At 42.2% G+C, this 17,992-nt stretch overlaps 2 protein-coding genes across 3 annotated transcripts; one reads left to right on the top strand and one right to left on the bottom strand.

The window, feature by feature from the left end:
- Positions 1-2,023: 2,023 nt before the first annotated feature.
- ccn2a (cellular communication network factor 2a) lies at positions 2,024-5,025 on the top strand. 2 transcript variants are annotated; one of them, XM_062411692.1, is made up of 5 exons: positions 2,061-2,558; positions 2,700-2,916; positions 3,036-3,287; positions 3,387-3,598; positions 3,710-5,025. In XM_062411692.1, the coding sequence occupies exons 1-5, from the start codon at positions 2,496-2,498 to the stop codon at positions 4,004-4,006; spliced, it is 1,041 nt and encodes a 346-aa protein (XP_062267676.1). In that variant the 5' UTR covers positions 2,061-2,495; the 3' UTR covers positions 4,007-5,025. The 2 variants fall into 2 exon arrangements, with proteins under 2 accessions (XP_062267675.1, XP_062267676.1); XM_062411691.1 differs by having other exon boundaries at positions 2,024-2,558; positions 3,036-3,598.
- A 1,400-nt stretch (positions 5,026-6,425) lies between these two features.
- Positions 6,426-14,487, bottom strand: chga (chromogranin A). The gene is made up of 8 exons (XM_062410802.1): positions 14,226-14,487; positions 13,850-13,899; positions 12,699-12,792; positions 11,102-11,170; positions 10,907-10,993; positions 9,038-9,358; positions 7,859-8,274; positions 6,426-7,264 (listed from the first exon to the last, which is right to left on the bottom strand). Exons 1-8 carry the CDS (start codon positions 14,269-14,271, stop codon positions 7,181-7,183), a joined length of 1,167 nt encoding a protein of 388 aa, XP_062266786.1. The 5' UTR covers positions 14,272-14,487; the 3' UTR covers positions 6,426-7,180.
- Positions 14,488-17,992: the final 3,505 nt, after the last annotated feature.

A 17,992-nucleotide genomic window follows, 5' to 3' on the forward strand; every position in this document is an offset into this window, starting at 1 on the left:
GCCGCCTTTCATAAGAGTCTGGCCTGGTGTGTGATCCCCCTTTTTCAAAAAAAATAGAAGAAAAAAAAAGAAATGCAGAATACACAAACCTCCGTCTAGCCTCTTTCCTGCAATCCTCCACTCTGGGGTTTGATGTAGTAAAATAAGCCTGGCTAGGGACAGGGCACACCTGGCCTTTCAAGTCGCTCATAGACTAAACCTCATTAGGCCAGTGAGAATCAGGAGAACATGTAGCCTTTGTTCCTGTTGTATCTATGTCCACGCGAGCTGGGATGCACTTCCACCAAAACTGGACTCAGGATTTTTTATTCGTCCTCTAAGACCCAGTGGAGTCAAAAGTTTATTGTCAAACGTGAAACTAAATCCACAGCCTTTGTGTTCAGAAAAATCCATCGCCCTCGCACAAAGCTGGAGAAGCAGCCTAATAATGCCCGAATCAACAAACATCCAATTTCGGGAAATGCCATAAACTGAGAACATTAGTCTTCATCCCCCAAATTCCCCGTCCTGCATACCTTGGCAGAGCCGTGCATTTTGCGCCTCAGGTATCTCAGGAGACTGACCATCAGGATCATCTTGTAGTATTCAGTCACAGAAATAAATCACTGTAAGCATTAATAACACATGTTAGATTTATCATTCGCTGAGTCTGTGAGGATAGGTTTTGACTTGGATAATGTATTGCCTCACAAAGAGGGAAATCTAAATGAAGAGGAGTTTTTGGAAGCTCAAACTAACTTGCATTATTGTAATTTATGTTGGACTGGTGGGTTCCAGTTTGGACTGGGGATATTTTATGTGCAGCTATAAAAAATCTAAGTAAATGTACATTGGCTATATCTATTTTGCAGTATTTTACACTTGCATTCTACTAAACTTCACAGGGATATTTCTGTTATTTATTTCCTCAGAATTGTTTAAAAACAAAAGTAATTAAATTCTTTTCAAAGTAAAGATTTAACGTAAATATTAAGAGCTTGCAGGTTATAGTAGTGCGGGGCCACATTGTATACAATGTCTCACAAAAATACAAAGATGTGAATCTGTAACTTGTTTTTTTTCTTGTCCTTTTTACTGCATTATAATCATCTTATGATTTGTCGACCTCTAGTTTAGGTGTTATTGTAAACTCCATTCAGAAGCTGTTAATTAAGTTCTATCCACCTTGAGCAGGTAAACAGTACAATACCACTTGTGCATTGATGTAACGATATTAGCAATAATGCAATACATATAACAAATCACTCACAGACAGGGTACTGATCCTGCTACATTTACTGAAGTCAGTTATGTAATACAGCCCTTGTACTTATCATAGAGTATTTTTAGATTGTGGTATTTCTTATAATAATCCTTATAACCTGCATCCGCTTTATAACTTCAAAAGTCACTGAAATAAGGTCATGACAAAGAAACCTGATTATGATGCGTGTCACACATCTGGGATCACAATGCTTCATTCATTCGTGCTCGTGCGCCCACATGTGTTTAAAAGAGTAATACTCCGAGATGCGGCTCAGCCACTGATGTCAGGGGACAAGAATGCCTCTGCAGGGTCCCAGACGTAACCGCACATGTACGGAAGACAAAGCTGAACGGAAGCCCTCGCCAAGTGTCTGAGCTGCAACAAGCACCTTGATAGATAACCAGGCTCAGGTTACTGGCACGGATGGATTTCCTTTCCCCTGCGGCTCGCTGTTAATTTACCAAAGTGGAGACTGTCTTTGTGCCTTTGAAGGAAAACGCAGAGGAATGCTGTCCTGGGCTCAAAATCTTAACCACTCATTACACATAAATCCGTTTATACGCCAAAGCATGTGTACGCATTTTTATGAGTTTACACCCGTTGTTTTTGACTCCTCTTCTTTCATGTGAAGCTCTTTTGTTTTTGAACCACCAGCAAGTTTTTTTTTTTCTCATCTCATCTCATCTCCTTCTTCTTCTTCCTCTTTTTTCTAAATTAATATTTATAGGTACCGGCTGTCTGTTTGTGAAGTCAGTCTCCAGGAATTCCCAGTGTGGGGTCCCTGGTCTCTAACCAGACTTAACCTCCCATTCCAGATGAAAGCTGCTCCGAAAGAGAGATGGTGTTGTTTGGCCGAGCAGCAGAGCCTTGCCTTCAGACAGCAGGAATGTGGGATGTCTGGAGTGGGGGTCAGGAAGCGAGGAAAGAATGCCAAGTATGTCCATGTTTGTCCAGGGCTGGCTCTCCATTCAGCCCCCAGTGACGTGCAACGAGGGCCAGCGAGTATAAAGGGAGCTCGCCTCTCCGGTCAGAACTCAGATCCACTCCTCTACCGAAGCTAAACTCTAGCTTTCACCACGACAAGAAAGAACGAAAAGGAAGACTACGACCGGAGCCACTAGACGAAACCAGACAAGAGATCAACTTGATCAGAAGCGGTTTCTCGAGCTCAAACTCAAAGACGAAAGGAAGACCTCCTCAACTCAAGACTTAAGGACAAACTAGAACCTATTTCTACACGGAAGAAAAGATGTCCACTGGAATGGAGAAAATGATTTTGCTGCCTTTCCTGTGCATCCTGCTCTCGCACCTGGTAAGTGAAAAAAGACATGACTTTATATTGTTGTTTGTAGATTAAGACAATTGAGTCACACAAGCTCCAATCTTAACAGACATTGAGCTGTCAATGTGCTGGATGTGAATCTGTAGCTTACCCGATGATTGTTTACCTCAGGCTTCAGGTCAGGAGTGCAGCGGCCAGTGCTTGTGCCCCTCCACTCCCCCTCAGTGCGCCCCTGGAGTGAGCCTGGTGCTGGACGGCTGCGGCTGCTGCAGGGTGTGCGCCAAACAGATGGGGGAGCTGTGCACAGAGAAAGACGTCTGTGACCCCCACAAGGGGCTCGACTGCGACTTCGGAGCCCCCATCAACAGGCGCATTGGAGTCTGCACAGGTGAGCCACTGGCACTAAAAAAAAAAAAATGTTTAATCCTTTCTGTCCTTCTACCTCAAAATGTCCACATAGTGTCCAAACTGCATCGTGACCTTTTCCCCTTGTCCTTTCCCCCACAGCTCGAGAGGGCGCCACCTGCGTGTTCGGAGGAATGATTTACAAGAGCGGAGAGACTTTCCAGAGCAGCTGCAAGTACCAGTGTACCTGTCTGGATGGAGCTGTCGGCTGCGTTCCTCTGTGCGCCATGGACATCAGACTGCCCAGCCCTGACTGCCCCATGCCCAGACGGGTGAAGGTGCCAGGGAAATGCTGCGAGGAGTGGGAGTGCGATTCTCCCAACATACCCAGTTTCATGGGCCCTGTTCTACCTGGTGAGTTAGTCTTCAGACAGCATTGTATTTGTATCTGTGCTGAAATTAGCTTTAATCAGGATGGTATTTCTAAACCTGTGTTTGCTCCTGTGTCTACAGCCTACAGAGAGGAGGAGACCTACGGCCCAGATCCCTCCTTGATGAGGGAGAACTGCCTGGTTCAGACTACTGAATGGAGCGCCTGCTCTAAGACCTGCGGCCTTGGCATCTCCACCAGGGTCACCAACGACAACCGCGATTGCCGCCTCGAGAAGCAGACCCGACTGTGCATGGTGCGACCCTGCGAGTCCCAGCTGGAGCAGAGCATCAGGGTGAGTCTTTGTTCAACTGCGCTTTTCTCACAAGCTCTTTAGATACAAAAAAAACATGAGCACCTACACTGAAGAACACCTGCTGATATTGTTCTTATTTTCCTCCTGCAGAAAGGGAAAAAATGCATCCGCACTCCCAGACTCTCCAAGCCCATGAAGTTCGAGATCTCCGGCTGCACCACCACCAAGTCCTACAGGCCCAAGTTCTGCGGTGTGTGCCTGGACGGCCGCTGCTGCACCCCCCACAGGACCACCACCCTGCCCATGGAGTTCAAATGCCCCGATGGTCAGGTCATGAAGAAGCACATGATGTTCATCAAGTCCTGCGCCTGCCACCACAACTGCCCCGGGGAGAACGACATCTTCGAGTCCATGTATTACAAGAAGATGATGGGAGACATGGCCTGAGCGGCTGAGGGACGATCACAGCTTATGACTTGAAGAACAAACAAAGCAGAACTCCATCTCATTTTGCAGCTCAGTGTATATGTTTTTGGTAATGTTTTATTTTGTCATTGTAAAAGTAGACCAGACACTTGTCTAAGTGGCTGTGTATTCTATGGCCGGTGCAAATCGGCCACATAGACTCAGACAGAGGGTTGCCTAGCAACTCCGAGAGATTCCTGCACTATAACTTCTACTTTTGACAAACCTGCTGCCAGGTTTTCCGCCCATCCCCCTTGATTTATCCTTTACAATCCCATCCAATTTTTACAGTATGCTTTTTTTTTTTACTTTATCTAAACCTTGACTCCCCTCAAAATGAGGGGTCTGATAACTCCCCCCACCCCCAGACCTGCAAACTCTAAGCAGCTGTAGAGGGAGCACGCAGACCACAGCAGGCCAGTGTTCCCCTGTCCAAACAGGTCTGAATGTGTCCTTGTGTGTGTGCGTGCGTGTGTGTGTGTGTTTGTGTTAGCCTGAATGTCAGCCTTGTCTGTACAGACGCTGTTCACTCTCCTCCCAGTGTGGAGGAAAGGTCAGAGTTTCCGCCCAGCACGTGGATGGGAAAGCAGCAGCGTGCTGAGTTTAGGGTTAGATATGGAACACAGTGGGCTTTGCCACAGCACTGAGGACAAAAAAAGACACATGTTGACTTTTATTATAAAAAAAAAAGATATGGCTATTACTGATTCAGGTCAGAAGGAAGAAACCAAGTGTTTATAGAAACTATTTTGTAACAGAAATAGGAGAGAAGACTGGAAGAATTGCAATTTCATTCCTTTTTTATTGTTGATGTGTAAATGATGTATATATTTGTACAGTTTAAGTTAATTTAAAAGCCAAATTTGTTCTGTGCTTCGAAATGTATCGATAGTGTGTTTTGTGTCGACGGTGTTTTTCACTATTTTATTGAGAAGTGTAACAAAAATGTTACATGTTTTACTTTGTAGCTGGAAATAAAATGTTATATATTTTTATACAAATATCTTCTCCAGTTGTTGTCTCTAAGTTTGCTCCCTATGCCAACATGACTACATCTTCAATACTGCTCTACACATCTATTTCAAAGCACATGTACTGCTTATTCACATACAGGACTCACATGTTAGCAACATGTATGACAAGAGTATAATTTTTCACTTTTCTGATATGGCAATTAATATAATAATGAACATAGATATCGTTTTTACCAGAGTCACTCTGTCAGATCTGCAGCTGAGTGACTAAAATCTGGAAATTGTTCTATAATGAATTAGTTTCCTTCTAATTAAACTCATTAAAATAATCTGTAATTTTTTAATATTCTATGAATGATCCCAAAGTGTGTATGTGTGTGTGTGTGTGTGTGTGTGTGTGTGTGTGCGTGTGCGTGTGCATGTGCATGTGTGTGTGTGTGCGTGTGTGTGTGTGTGTGTATGTGTGTGTGTGTGTGTGTGTATGTGTGTGCGTATGGGTGTGTGTTTGTTACTTCTCTCTCTTGCATAATAATCGACTTCTTTAGTAACAAGGAAGTTCAGGAAATGTGTGTGAGTTTTTAAAACAGAAAACAACCTGAATAACACACAGAACAAGACCTTGTTTCTTTCACATTAGACAAGGTAAAATAATAAAATAACTGAGTCTAAAAAACTAAAAAGAGTCAGGTTGCAATGCAGCATTTTCTGAAAACCTCCCTCTCTGACGGAGCTCAGAGAACGGAGGCAGAGTGATGACGCCACCTGGTGTCCTTTTGATTTTGCTGAATAGTTTGAATTTTATAGCCTCCACTTTTCTTGCAGATAAAAACCACTTTTCTCTCGTCACTTTTTTCTCTTTTCGTCTTCAGGTGTTTTTTAACCTCTGTATTTAGACCCAGACTTGAGAAGTTTTGCTTTTCAGCCGTGTCTCCTGCAGATTTATTTCTTTAAGCTGTCTCCTCTGCCCAGATTCAATTCTTGTTTTTTTTAACCCATTTCTTTATTTACCTCTTCTCCGGATAGAGAACAAAGAGTTTCAAAACTTCACATTGTGATTTAAATCTAAACACTGAGTGTTCCCTCTTATTATCCACAACTAAAAGGGTAATGTCAATACAGAGGCTTAAAATGTAGTTGTCTTAGAAATTAATACATGCACTGTATGAACAGCTTGTGTGTCTGAGTGATGATTCATGTTCTCAGCTCCATCGCCCACAGACACAAACAGGTTCAGACTGAAACTACAGTGTGAATGAATGTCTCTGTAGATTGAGAGGCTAAATCCACTGTGGGAGTAAAAAATACAGTATAGTTCATAGGAATGCACAAAGCATCGCTCTGAGTTCACGAAATTGCATTAATTCCATTATTCGCGTATTTGATGTGAATTCAGACAAAAGAATTTTCCAAACAGTTTTTCCAGATACAATTTATTTTTTTCTTACACAAATCTCATAAAGTTTCAGATTCCAGCCATTTATCTGCTAAAAATGTTCACTTATTGCCTTGGCTTGATTAGATTCAACTGTATAATAATAATAATAATCATAATAATAATAATAAACAAGCATGTATTCTTCTTCAGTCAGTAAGCATCTCAGAAAGAGCTGAAATCTAATGCCATTGCTGTACAACCTCACCTCGGCGGTGTGTGTGTTTACCTGGATCTGCCTTAACCTTTCACATGAATCAGTGTGCAGAGTTAAAAGAATCGGAAAAGCAGGCGACGCACGATTTGCAGAAGGACAAAGATGATTGTCAGAGAAAATGAAGGGAAACGAGTTGTCGACCTCCGCTGACAGAGAGACTGCTGTTTTTTTGTTTCCTTTGGGAGCCTTGCAGAGGATTCTCAATAATGTATGCGCGTCTCAACGCACAGAACGCGTGCATTCGTGTGCGTCAGTATGCATGTCTAGTCGCGGTGTGCATCTACCGTGTGTGTTTGCTACTCTACGCGAGGGACAGAATTTCACGGGTGGGTGGGGGGGGGGGGCTGCAGCGGTGCGGACATCCTCGAGAAAGACAGCGAAAGAGAAAAACTTGTCACATATTCACACGCTCTATCTGTGGGAGCCGGGCAGCTGGTGAAGCGGAGGAGGACGAGGAGGCAGAGGAGGTTGCGGTGTCAACTCTGTACCAGTCTCTCTCGCTCTCTCTCTCTCTCTCTCTCTCTCTCTCTCTCTCAGCCTCGACGCAGCTCGTGGAGTTTCTGGGCGACGTTCTCAAGCTCTGACTCGATGGCTGCCAGGCTTTCAATTTCAGGCTCCTGTACAGAGCAAGTGGGGAAAATATAACTATAGTGTTAACAATCATAAATTATGTGTATATATATACATATATACAGCCTTAAATGTATGGGAACCACAGACTGTATATAAAGATGGGTGACAAGTATCCACTTCCTCCAATTGTGCAAAAGTTAAGCCAGAATATCCCAGATATGGGGACATTAGGGTTATTTCATATTCAATTTCTGCCAGTAGATTCCTTTCACCTAAATATTACACACTGGACCTTTAAAACCAAACTTTAACTCTTGGATGCATCAGTTTATGAAGAACTACCTCAAATGTCAGAAACCTATCTATAACCATTATAAACACTTTTTAGTTTGGGCACTGACAATGAGTATGACCAATACTGCAGTGGGCCACCGGGGGGAGCTCAGGAGGAATTTGGCTTCATTTTATGGGGGGAGCTTTTACATCATCCATCTTTATATAAAGTCTATGATCAGAACTTCATCTGCTTCCACGTCAACTCTTACTCAATATGTATATAGCTCATAATGGTAAACTTTTCTTATTCTTCATCTCTGTCTCTTTTCATTGTTGGAAGATAAAAGCAGTGGAGCGCTCACCTCTGACTTCCTGCTGGCGCTCCCCTCCTCCTCCAAACCCTTCTCCTCCGGCGCCCTCTTGGAGATCATCTGCAGCTCCTTCTCCTCTGGAGTCTTGGGACCGCCTCTTTTCTTCTTCTTCTTCTGCCCCTCATCATCGTCGAGCACCTCCTTGGAATGATGCGGCACTTCCTGCTGACTGTTTCCCTCCTTCGCTTCCTCCTCTTCATGGGCCTTCTTCCTCAGCTGCAAGCCCTTGCCCCTCTTGCTCCATCGCTTTAGGTTCTCCTTGCTCCCTCTCTTCACATCCTCCTCCTGCTCCTCCTTGCGTTTCTGGGCGAAATGTGAAGATCTCTTATCTTTCTCCTCTTCGTCCTTCTCATCTAGCGTCTGCTCTTTTGATTTGTGTCCGTCTCTCTTCTCAGCAGACGCAGCACCTGGGAATATGAAAAATACAAAAGATCTGGGTGCACTTTCCCACCTGTTTTCTGACTGAAACACCTTCAGAACACCACCAGCAGAATCCAGCCTCAGCAAGTTTCCACTTCTTGTAATGAAATGTTTCTTGCCAGCTGGCAGCTCGGCCTCACAGTCCTGCTAGCTGTGCTTTAAGGGAATTAACAGCGTGGCGGGAGCAATCGGATGACTTGGCAGAGGCTCGCTTTTACAGAATAGGTGCATTGCATTTGCCACTTTAGCTCAGGAAATAATAATTTCTTTGTTAATCTGCGTAAAGATTCGACTGAGCCTGATTTCAGAGATTTTGCAGAATGCACAAGCTGCTCATTTAGATTCTAGGACATGGAGACGTTTAATCACTTCTGTTGGAGTGCTGTCAGTGAGCCAGCAAAATTGGCCTCGCTCCCCTGTGGGGGGGCTGGGTTTCATCTCGTAGATGGGAGCACTTCCATCAATCACCCAGCCCTGTGGTGGCAGCGGGTTTCATCTACGAGCCACTTTGTGTGTTTTCTTGCTCTCTGCATATCTTAAAATCCAGCAGCTGCCTTTGGTCAAATTCAATCTTTTAATTAGCTTTGATGTAAAATAAGTAAAAAATAAACCCGGTTTGGACGCTTAAAACATCAAGCACTAAATATGAATATACACACGTTTCCACAAATTTATCTTTTCACCCATTTTCCTTTTGGGTCTTTCAAATTGACAGTAACAGCTACGTGAAGAACAAAAGAGAGAAATTACCTTTCTCATTCATGGTCATATTTTCCTCTTCTGAATTTCCTCTCTTCTCCTCGCTTCCCTCCTCCACTTCCTCTTCCTCTTCTTCCTCCCTCTTTTCAGCCTTGCCCTCGCTCCGATCTTCCGCAGCCTCAGAGATGTGACTTTCCGGGCTCTCGTCCTCCTCCCTCTTCACTTGCACTTCATCGGTGATGTCACCCTCCTCCAGAGACTCTCCATCTCTCGGGCTCTCACCTTTGTCTCCGTCCCTATTTCCTCTCCTCTTCTTCTGTGAGAGGATGGATCTTTCACCGGGGCCTCCTAAAGCCTCCAGCATGGATCGATCTGAACATTGAAGGGGAGACGGGGAGAATTTACAGGAGGATATTGATTTTACAGTGATGTTAAAGGACGATGGTTATACACAAAAGCACTTCAGCTTATTAGAGCACACTTTACTGTCCGATCTGTCTGCTTTTGATTCATGAGGTGAGGCCAGTGAGTCCGATTTCACATGGAAACTACACATTACATGATTCTTACATATTCACATAAAACCTGGAGGACTGATCTGATTTATTCATAACAGCAAAATGTCATGATGAGTCATATTCTTCTACCTTTGCCATTTTATTTGAGCTCAATCTATCAACACATCAACTAAGTTAACTGATATATGATTTTGGACAATTCATTTGAATATAACTAACAGATGAATTAACTAAGCAAATAACTGTTGGTTAGAATTAAACTTATTGTTTATTAGCATTTGTGGTACTGTGATGAATTAATGGAAAACATCCCATCAGCCAGAATGAATATGATGTTTCATTATAGTTATAATGTTATTGTTGTATGTTGTAGTAATAACAGCACTATAAATCTATTACTATTAGTAGTAGTAGTAGTAGTAGTAACAGTAGCAGTAGTAGTGGTGGTAGTAGTAGTAACATTAGTAGTAGTAGTGGTAGTGGTATTAGTATTAGTATTATTATTAGTATAAGTATTAGTATTAGTAGTTGTAGTATTACATTAATTGTCCTATACATTTCTATGTATCTATGATGCCATTGACTGAACTCTTTCACAGAATAGTATCTGGTCATTGCAGAGTCAGCTTCTTCCTTACAAACATCTAATTTCATCTTCGGTTTGAAGGAGTTGAAACAGAGTTTATGGATGGAAATCATTTATAATGCATCGTCATTAGACACTCACAGTAAAGGTCAGTATGGTGGGAAGTGGACTCATCATTAAGTAGACATTGCCATTTAATTTACCCTTCAACTGCATGTATTGATTATGCACATACTGCACTCTATAACTCAACACTTTACAAATAAGGCAATCAACAAAGGAAGATTCAGTCTGTTTAAATTGTTACACGTTTTGTACTGTGTGTTCATCTTACCAGCTACGTATTTTCACTTTGCAGTAACGTCTAATCTACTGAATCTCTACTCTGACCCTTTTCTAACCATTTGATAATTCTTGCACTTCTTGTACAGCTCAGTGGCGTCTAAACTTGGACGTTAGAGTTGGTAGAAATATATCATTTTCAAAGGAATTTTTGCCTAAGAGGAGTTCATTCAAGGGCAACTGGACAAGTTTGTAGATTCCTGAAGACGTTTCACTTCTCAGGAAGCGTCTCTGAGGTGTTCTTGACCTGATTCTGTCCACAGAAAGTTTAAATTCACCTCAACCCTTACACTGCTTGTCTGCCATGTTTAACTGACTGCAAAAATAGGAAATAATGGGGCTGAAACAACATTTTAAGAAACGTATTGCGCAAAATGGAATCAATCGAGATAAACAAACATGAGAGCAAAGTTTGGCTCCGACTAACTCTTTGTTCAGTTTCCTGCATGAATCGGCGCGACTGAAGAAACTCACCCAAAGCGTCTGTGGCCTGAGGAGTTGGTGTGGGGGGGTCAAGGGGTGAAGCAGTGTCGGTCAGCGGCTGAGCTCTTTCCTGGTCACCTGAAATTGTATTTTTTTATATCTGAGGTTCCTTTCTAAGTCACCAGTCTTCAATCAAATAAACAGGCTCAGCAAAAAAAACAGGCATGTGCGAGATCTGTGACTCACCTTGAACAGCGATCTCCTGCAGCTCCTTCAGGAAGTTATGATGGCGAAGGATTGTAACAAGCCTGTCATCTGCAAACACACACACATACACACACAAACACACACATATGCAAATACATGCTTAAACACCTCGTTTGAGAAAGATATAAACAGATAAAAGACCATAAACTGATCCCGTCGGGGATAAAACCCAGGTGAATGTATTTTCCCTTCATTCTTTTTCATCCGACTCAGCAGCTTGCTTCAGTGGGTTTGTCAGAGTTAATTGCCCCGAAATTTACTGCATTCAAAGCAGCAGCACAATTAATCATTTGGCCGACAGAGACTCCCCCCACGTGAATTGCAGCTGCAGAGGGAGAGACGGACTTTCTGCTGAGCCACAAACGGCACCGTGTTCTGTGCTATACACAGCAAGCACAAAAAAAACAACAAAAACAGATAACCTCTGGGCTGTATGTGCCGTGATACCAGTGTGTGATATTTCTTTTACAGCCCCTCGTATTTCTCTCTCTTCTCTCTCCATCCGTGTCCATGATTCCCCCCCCCCCCCCCGCCCTCCCAGTTCATCCCTCTGGTGGTTTACAGTTTCCCTCTAGACGAGCAAGAAGAGCTCTGATTGATTATTTTTCTTTACAAGGACGGCTTCAAGGTAACACAATGACTATGTAACTGAATAGTTTTTTACTGAGTGCTAGTGACCCCCACTATGCAGTGGGTTTTTTACCCAGCAGCCACTGCATCAATCCATTAACCTTATGATGTGGTCATCATGCATCATGATGCTGATGGAGAGGGGGAGTTAAGTAGGTCTCTAGTTATACAGTGGATCATATCTTAGGGAGGTGTTTAACACAAGATGAGATGTAAGCAAACAAAGTGCCAGAAACACTAGTTAGTACAAACAGGATGAGGATAATGAAGATGAACTTACACATCACAATGTCGTTCTATATAAATCTTGATCACACTCTAATTCATCCAAATCTAAGTGCACAAATCATTATTGAAAGGTGACTTAATTTAATTAATTGCATGCCTATAAATTATCAAATCTATGTCGGCTGGAATTTGAGTTTTATTCATTTTCATTTTAGCAGCCTTTATTAAATCAGACTAGTCCCCTTGAGAGACCTGACCAAGAATAGCAGCAACACAGTTTCAACAGTAGAAAATTAACAAAGACAGATAGATACATTAAAACTTTAACTGGATTTTACCAGAGCTTTCAACTTGCTAGACATTATAGTTGATCAAACCAAAAATCAGTTTGCAAAGGAATCCACGTTTTAGCTGCCGAAAACCTAAAATCTTTCTTTCCCAATTCAGTCCGGAACTTTGGGAACAATTATTCACAAAATTCCCAAAGACGGAAGATTGGGAATTAAGATCACTGAGATATTCTCTCAAAAACGTTGTAACATTTCATATTGTATGTATTGCATAACTGGTTATGGTGGTTATGCTATTGCAGGAATGGGGTTGACAAAAAGGGACACCCTGTATGGTGGTGACATACAACATAATGTATATGTAGGTTTGTGTGTTTGAAGAAGAGGGTGAAAGCAATAAAAAACAAAAAAAATTGCCAGTAGCTCACCTGTCTTCAGAATGACCAGACACTCCTGACTGACAGGTATGGGTTGGGGCCTCGATAGCACATCTGCCAACGCCTCCACAACACATTTCATCACCTGCAGGAAAAGACAGGGGCTCAAAAAGGTTTCCTGCAACATCTGGCACTGCCTATGAAATAATTGGTTTCAATTGTCAGTGAAACCCTGTGAACCAGGGGCCTGGATGAGGACATGGACGCGAGCATGTCTACACTGTTTTATAGAGTAAAATTCCTCTGCTTCCCCTTGAATGCAGCTCTTTTGCGAACTCGGCCACTAATTCAAAGAGCGAGCCTCTCTTAGATGACGGATCAAAATCATTTCAACTCCCATTGTGCCTCCAATGTCGAGCCAATCCCACATATCAGATCGTATCAGAAGGGTTCTGCTTCCGTCTGCCAGATCTCTGAACGTCGCTGTAACATCGTCCTCATCTTCCCTTTGTATCCTCATCTCTCAAAAACATGATTTTAGAAACTTACCACTCTGTCTTTCTCTCTCACACACACACACACACGTTTATATATCCTTGTTGGGAAATTACATTGACTTCCATTCATCGTGGACAGCCTGACCCCAATTCACCTGTTACAGTAATACCACATAAATTATGTTTGGCCTCATTTGGACCAGGGAGGGCTACTGTTCCCGACAAGGCACCGGAAAATATTCCACAGAGGTAACAGAAAGTGGATTACTCTGTCTCCCCCTCTCTCCCATCACGGATCCAGCATCCTACCAAACCACGAAGGTCAAGACTCTCTATTGCTCTCAAAATGGAATCTATCGATTTGAACAAGGTTATACACTAGACATCTCCCGGTGGAGGAGGTAATGAAACGGGTTGAACTGCTCGGACCAGGTCATTTGTAATCATTGCCGCCACTTCAGAGTGTGGCCGGGAAGCTCAGCACACGCCCACCTTACAATGAAGCAATGTAGACAATATATATGGTACATTTTATCATATTCATATAAATTATTATTCTTGCAGAATAGATTTAATTACTGTAGGGCTACATATATTATTACCAGGGGGTAGTATAATGCTCTCGCTACTACAGTACTGTAAGGATAGTATCATTTCAAATACATTATATTATAATATAATAATGATACAAAAAATAATTGTTACCTTCACGTCCTCATTCTCCAGCTGACTTGAAGTCACTGGCAATGATAGAACTGGAAGAAAAACAAAAAAAGGTGAAACATGTATCATTACTTGTCATTTTAATAAAAACCCTATAGCTATAGTGTTTTAGCTTGTTTGCCATCTGAGTGACCGTATGATTATGAAAGCACTGTGTGTTTCAGGGACTAAATGTGCCAGATGTGAATTCCCTGCGTCTCTCTCTCTCCCTCTTCAGTTACAGATGTGTCAGTCGCTGTCCTTGGTGCTGAACAGCATCCTGCCACATCCCTTTACGCACAATTTACGCACATTTCTCCGAACAAACCCCAAGCACCAATTAACTTCCCTCGGGGTCTTTTATTTCCTTGTGTCTTACCACAGGTGGACAGTGCTGTCAGGATGAACAGTCCTCTCCCGATCATGTTCGGACTCAACGAGGCTCTCCAGGAATAGAAAAACAGCGGAGCTTGATTTCAGAAGGTTCGGTTGTTCGATTTGTTTGAAGTCCGGTGGATTTAAGGACGCATTCTGAACTAAACTTGGCCGCTTTTCGGTATTTCTGGAGAGCTGAAAATCGCCTGCTGCGTCGCTGAACCGCAGATCCTCCGTCCTCTCCTCTCCGGTCTCTCCACCGACACCTCGCCGCGACGGAGCCCGGTTTTATAGGACGACGCGGGGGGAGGAAGTGACATCATCCTGGGACAAACTATTACCCCCGTGTACCTGATCGTACCTCGGTGCTTGTCAGGGCGTGGACAGGTTCACACCACGGAAGTGAACTGGCTCCTGTAGAGTAAATTATATTTTCTTATATTATTAAATGGACGTTTTGGCACCAGCTTATAATACTAATAATACTATAATTAGGACTGTCACAATGATAAACATTATATTACGAATCATTTAAATAATAAGAATGAATAAGAGGGTAGAAAATATATAAGTACAAAGTCTGAAATCATAGCGAAGCCAGATCATGCTTGACAACATAACATAAATCATATGAATATAAGAACAACATTAAAACAACAAAATATTACAAAAGAATAATTTATTCAAGTGGTCATGCTCTTGCTTAATTGTTCTTTTCTTAATCATCTATCTAATCACCTGTAGTTCTTCATTTAGATCTAGAGGGTCCAGGAGTGGGTCAATTTCCTTTTTGAAATGACTTGATGTGCTATCTGTACACACATACAAAAACGTTAAACCAGAAAATGCAATAAATAAACCTATAAAATAACTATTAGAAATACAGATCGTTATAAACATCAGTCTGTACAGGGGAGTTTCTAATCACTTTTTTAATCTGGAGGCACTGATGCAGCGTAGGAGCCAAAGACGACTTAAAGAATGAAACTGCATCCAAGTGACTGAAAGATGTTTTTATTAACAGGCAGCGTTTGTGAAGGAGAGCCCACACACACCACCCTGTGTCTCCATCACATCATGTTCTGCAGGACAAAGCTGCATCACCGAAACCGTATTTGCTGATCTTGTCTCCTGACGACCCGAATGCGTTGCTAGGTGACGGTGTATTGAAAATGAATGCCGTCATTGTTGTTGCAGCGCCCACTTGGGTCATGTGAGCAGGTGGACTGAATAGGTGTTCAAAAAAAACAAAAGGGAGAACACATTTCTCTCATTTAATAAACCAGGACATTTACCCTTCTTATCAGCAGACTAATGAGAAGCACACATTAGGGTGGCTGTTAAATAACAGGCAGTATGTAATAGATGTTAATGAATTCATATAAATGCTGGTTCAAGTACAAAACACATGTTTAAATCATGGGTGATTATGAAAAGGTGCTGGATGAAATGTGTTGCTCAGCTTAATTCACCGTGAGAAATGTGTGATTGCTTTTAAAGGATATTTAGATGATTATTAACTTTAATTTGAGCAAGAGTTATCAGGAATTCAGCGTCATGTGGTTACAGAAAACAGGTCCATCCATCCATCCAGCCATCCATTATTTATACCACTTGTCCTTTGAGGGTCGTGGGGGAAGCTGGAGCTAATCCCAGCTGACACCAGTGCACTCTGGATAGGTCGCCAGCACATCACACATACAGCGTCAAACAACCATTCACACTCCCATTCATACCTAATATCAATATAAAGTCTCAAATCAACCTAATCCCCAATCTGGATGTCTTCAGATTGTGGGGGGAAACTGGGGGTACCGGGAGAAAACCCACATGGACCCAGAGAGAACCTGGGAACTCCAGGATCTTTCTTGCAATGCAGTGACAAAGGTCAAACTCTGTCTTCATGTTGTACCAGAAATGAGATCGTGACCAGTCAATATTACTTAAAGGGATGATTCACATAAAAATGAAAATTCCCTCATTATCTGCTCACCACTATGCTGGTGGGGGGGATGGGTGAAGTGTTTCAGTTCACAAAACACTTTTTGCGTTTCAGGTGTAAACATCGTTGCAGCAGAATCCAATGCAATTCAAGTAAAAGACAACAAACTAAAACATAAAATGCCTCCCTACTACCCCTGTGATACGGTCCCAGTGTCTGTAAGCAACATTTACACCATATTTTTTGTGTAAATGTCTTCTGCTATCATCCTGTGGATCACAGCAAACATTTAGAATAAAAACATGGTGTAAATTACCTGGTTTTCGAGGCAAATTTTATTGAACTAATCATCCTCAAACATAAAGTAATGTGATCATTTATATGTGGTGAAGATCCTTACACAGAACAAACTGCATTATTTCATTATTCTGTTACCTTACATTAACGTGTTTTTTTTAATACTCACCATCGAGGTTCACTAAATGTATTAAAACTAAACAAATACTGTGCTAACCAATGGAACATCCTTCAAATGTTTGTTCTCTTTCATAAGCGCCAATTCCCAAATGTACACAGGCTCATGAGTTCATTTTGTATGTTCAGTTGCTACTGACACATTCATTAAAAAACGCAACGACAACACAAAGGGGTTTCCAAGGTGTGGGCCGGAATCTTTGTGGTTTCAAATTTCCTGCGACGCCGTTTACCGAGATCCCAAAGATCTCATTATGCTTCCAGTGAGACAATAAAGGCCAATATGCGTCAGAGCCGGCTCCATATTTGCTCCTCATAAACCGGCAACGGCTTTGTTTAAACATAAAGAGGGATTTTCTTTGAATGTGGTAATAGGTTCATTATGAAATCCGACAGCGACGAGGACTGACTAGAATAAAGTCTGAGAGAGGTGACAGAAAATGGGGATAGGAAAGACAGAATACAAAATGTCCATCCTAAAGTGAAGGGTTGAATAAAATATTTACTGGATGAACTAGAAAAAAATATATAAATGTGTTCATTTTCTTTACCCTTGAGATTGTTTTATTAAATAAACACATTCAAAAAGTGCCTCTCCTATTCAGGGTCATTAGACGTGTTTACCTTCTTTCCTATTCTGCTCCATATGATTCAACCCTGCTCCGCTCAGTAAACACCGGCTCTCATTCTCCATTCAAGGGCTGAATTAACAAAAAGAAAGAGAAGGAGAATAGCTGGAGATGAGCTTAATATAGCTTCCACCTGTCCACGGAGCTAGACTAATCCAACAGTCAACACATGATGCACTGTTCACTCTGTTTAACCAGATGAATAGATGATCATATATCACAGCTACTTATACAAGTCAAGTAAGGACTCCCACACTCGCCATTAAGTGGTATATGCACAATATTAAAAGGTTATTTTTGTGCTGCCTGTGGTGTGGTACTCTGCCTCGGCCTGTGCTTGCTGCATAATAATGCCGGTCCTGCAGGACCAAGGAGGGAAAGTAGGCCAGCAGCAGCCTGAAGATCTGAGGAACAGATGCGTGACTAAACTGTCTGTGGTTTGAAAAGTCTCAGCTTTCTGCGGAACAAAGTCTACAGACGACAAAACTCTTTTTTTACATGTTGACATCACGTTGCAGGAGCCGATGGTGCGCGTGTGAGGAGACAACATGTTACTGTAAACGAGGTGAGCTCACTCAGCCTCCAAGGTTAATGGATTTTAGTGTGGGGATTGATGCGATTCATAATATCTTTGTCTTTTCAGTGTGAGTGCAACAGAATGATTGGACTTAATGCACCTTGGCAACACCACAAAACTTAAAGTGAGGAAGTGAGGAAGTGAGAGCC

Source organism: Platichthys flesus, chromosome 18 (genome assembly GCF_949316205.1).
Source record: "Platichthys flesus chromosome 18, fPlaFle2.1, whole genome shotgun sequence".
NCBI lineage: Eukaryota > Metazoa > Chordata > Actinopteri > Pleuronectiformes > Pleuronectidae > Platichthys > Platichthys flesus.

Bases quoted from the DNA above. Each gene is read 5' to 3' on its own strand.
- ccn2a (XM_062411691.1), top strand. From the start codon at position 2,496: ATGTCCACTGGAATGGAGAAAATGATTTTGCTGCCTTTCCTGTGCATC. The intron at 2,917-3,035 runs GTGAGCCACTGG...TTTCCCCCACAG, and splicing joins GCGCATTGGAGTCTGCACAG to CTCGAGAGGGCGCCACCTGC. The intron at 3,599-3,709 runs GTGAGTCTTTGT...TTCCTCCTGCAG, and splicing joins AGCTGGAGCAGAGCATCAGG to AAAGGGAAAAAATGCATCCG.
- chga (XM_062410802.1), bottom strand. From the start codon at position 14,271: ATGATCGGGAGAGGACTGTTCATCCTGACAGCACTGTCCACCTGTG. The intron at 13,900-14,225 runs GTAAGACACAAG...TTTTTCTTCCAG, and splicing joins GACAGCACTGTCCACCTGTG to TTCTATCATTGCCAGTGACT. The intron at 8,275-9,037 runs GTAATTTCTCTC...TCATATTCCCAG, and splicing joins TATGACCATGAATGAGAAAG to GTGCTGCGTCTGCTGAGAAG.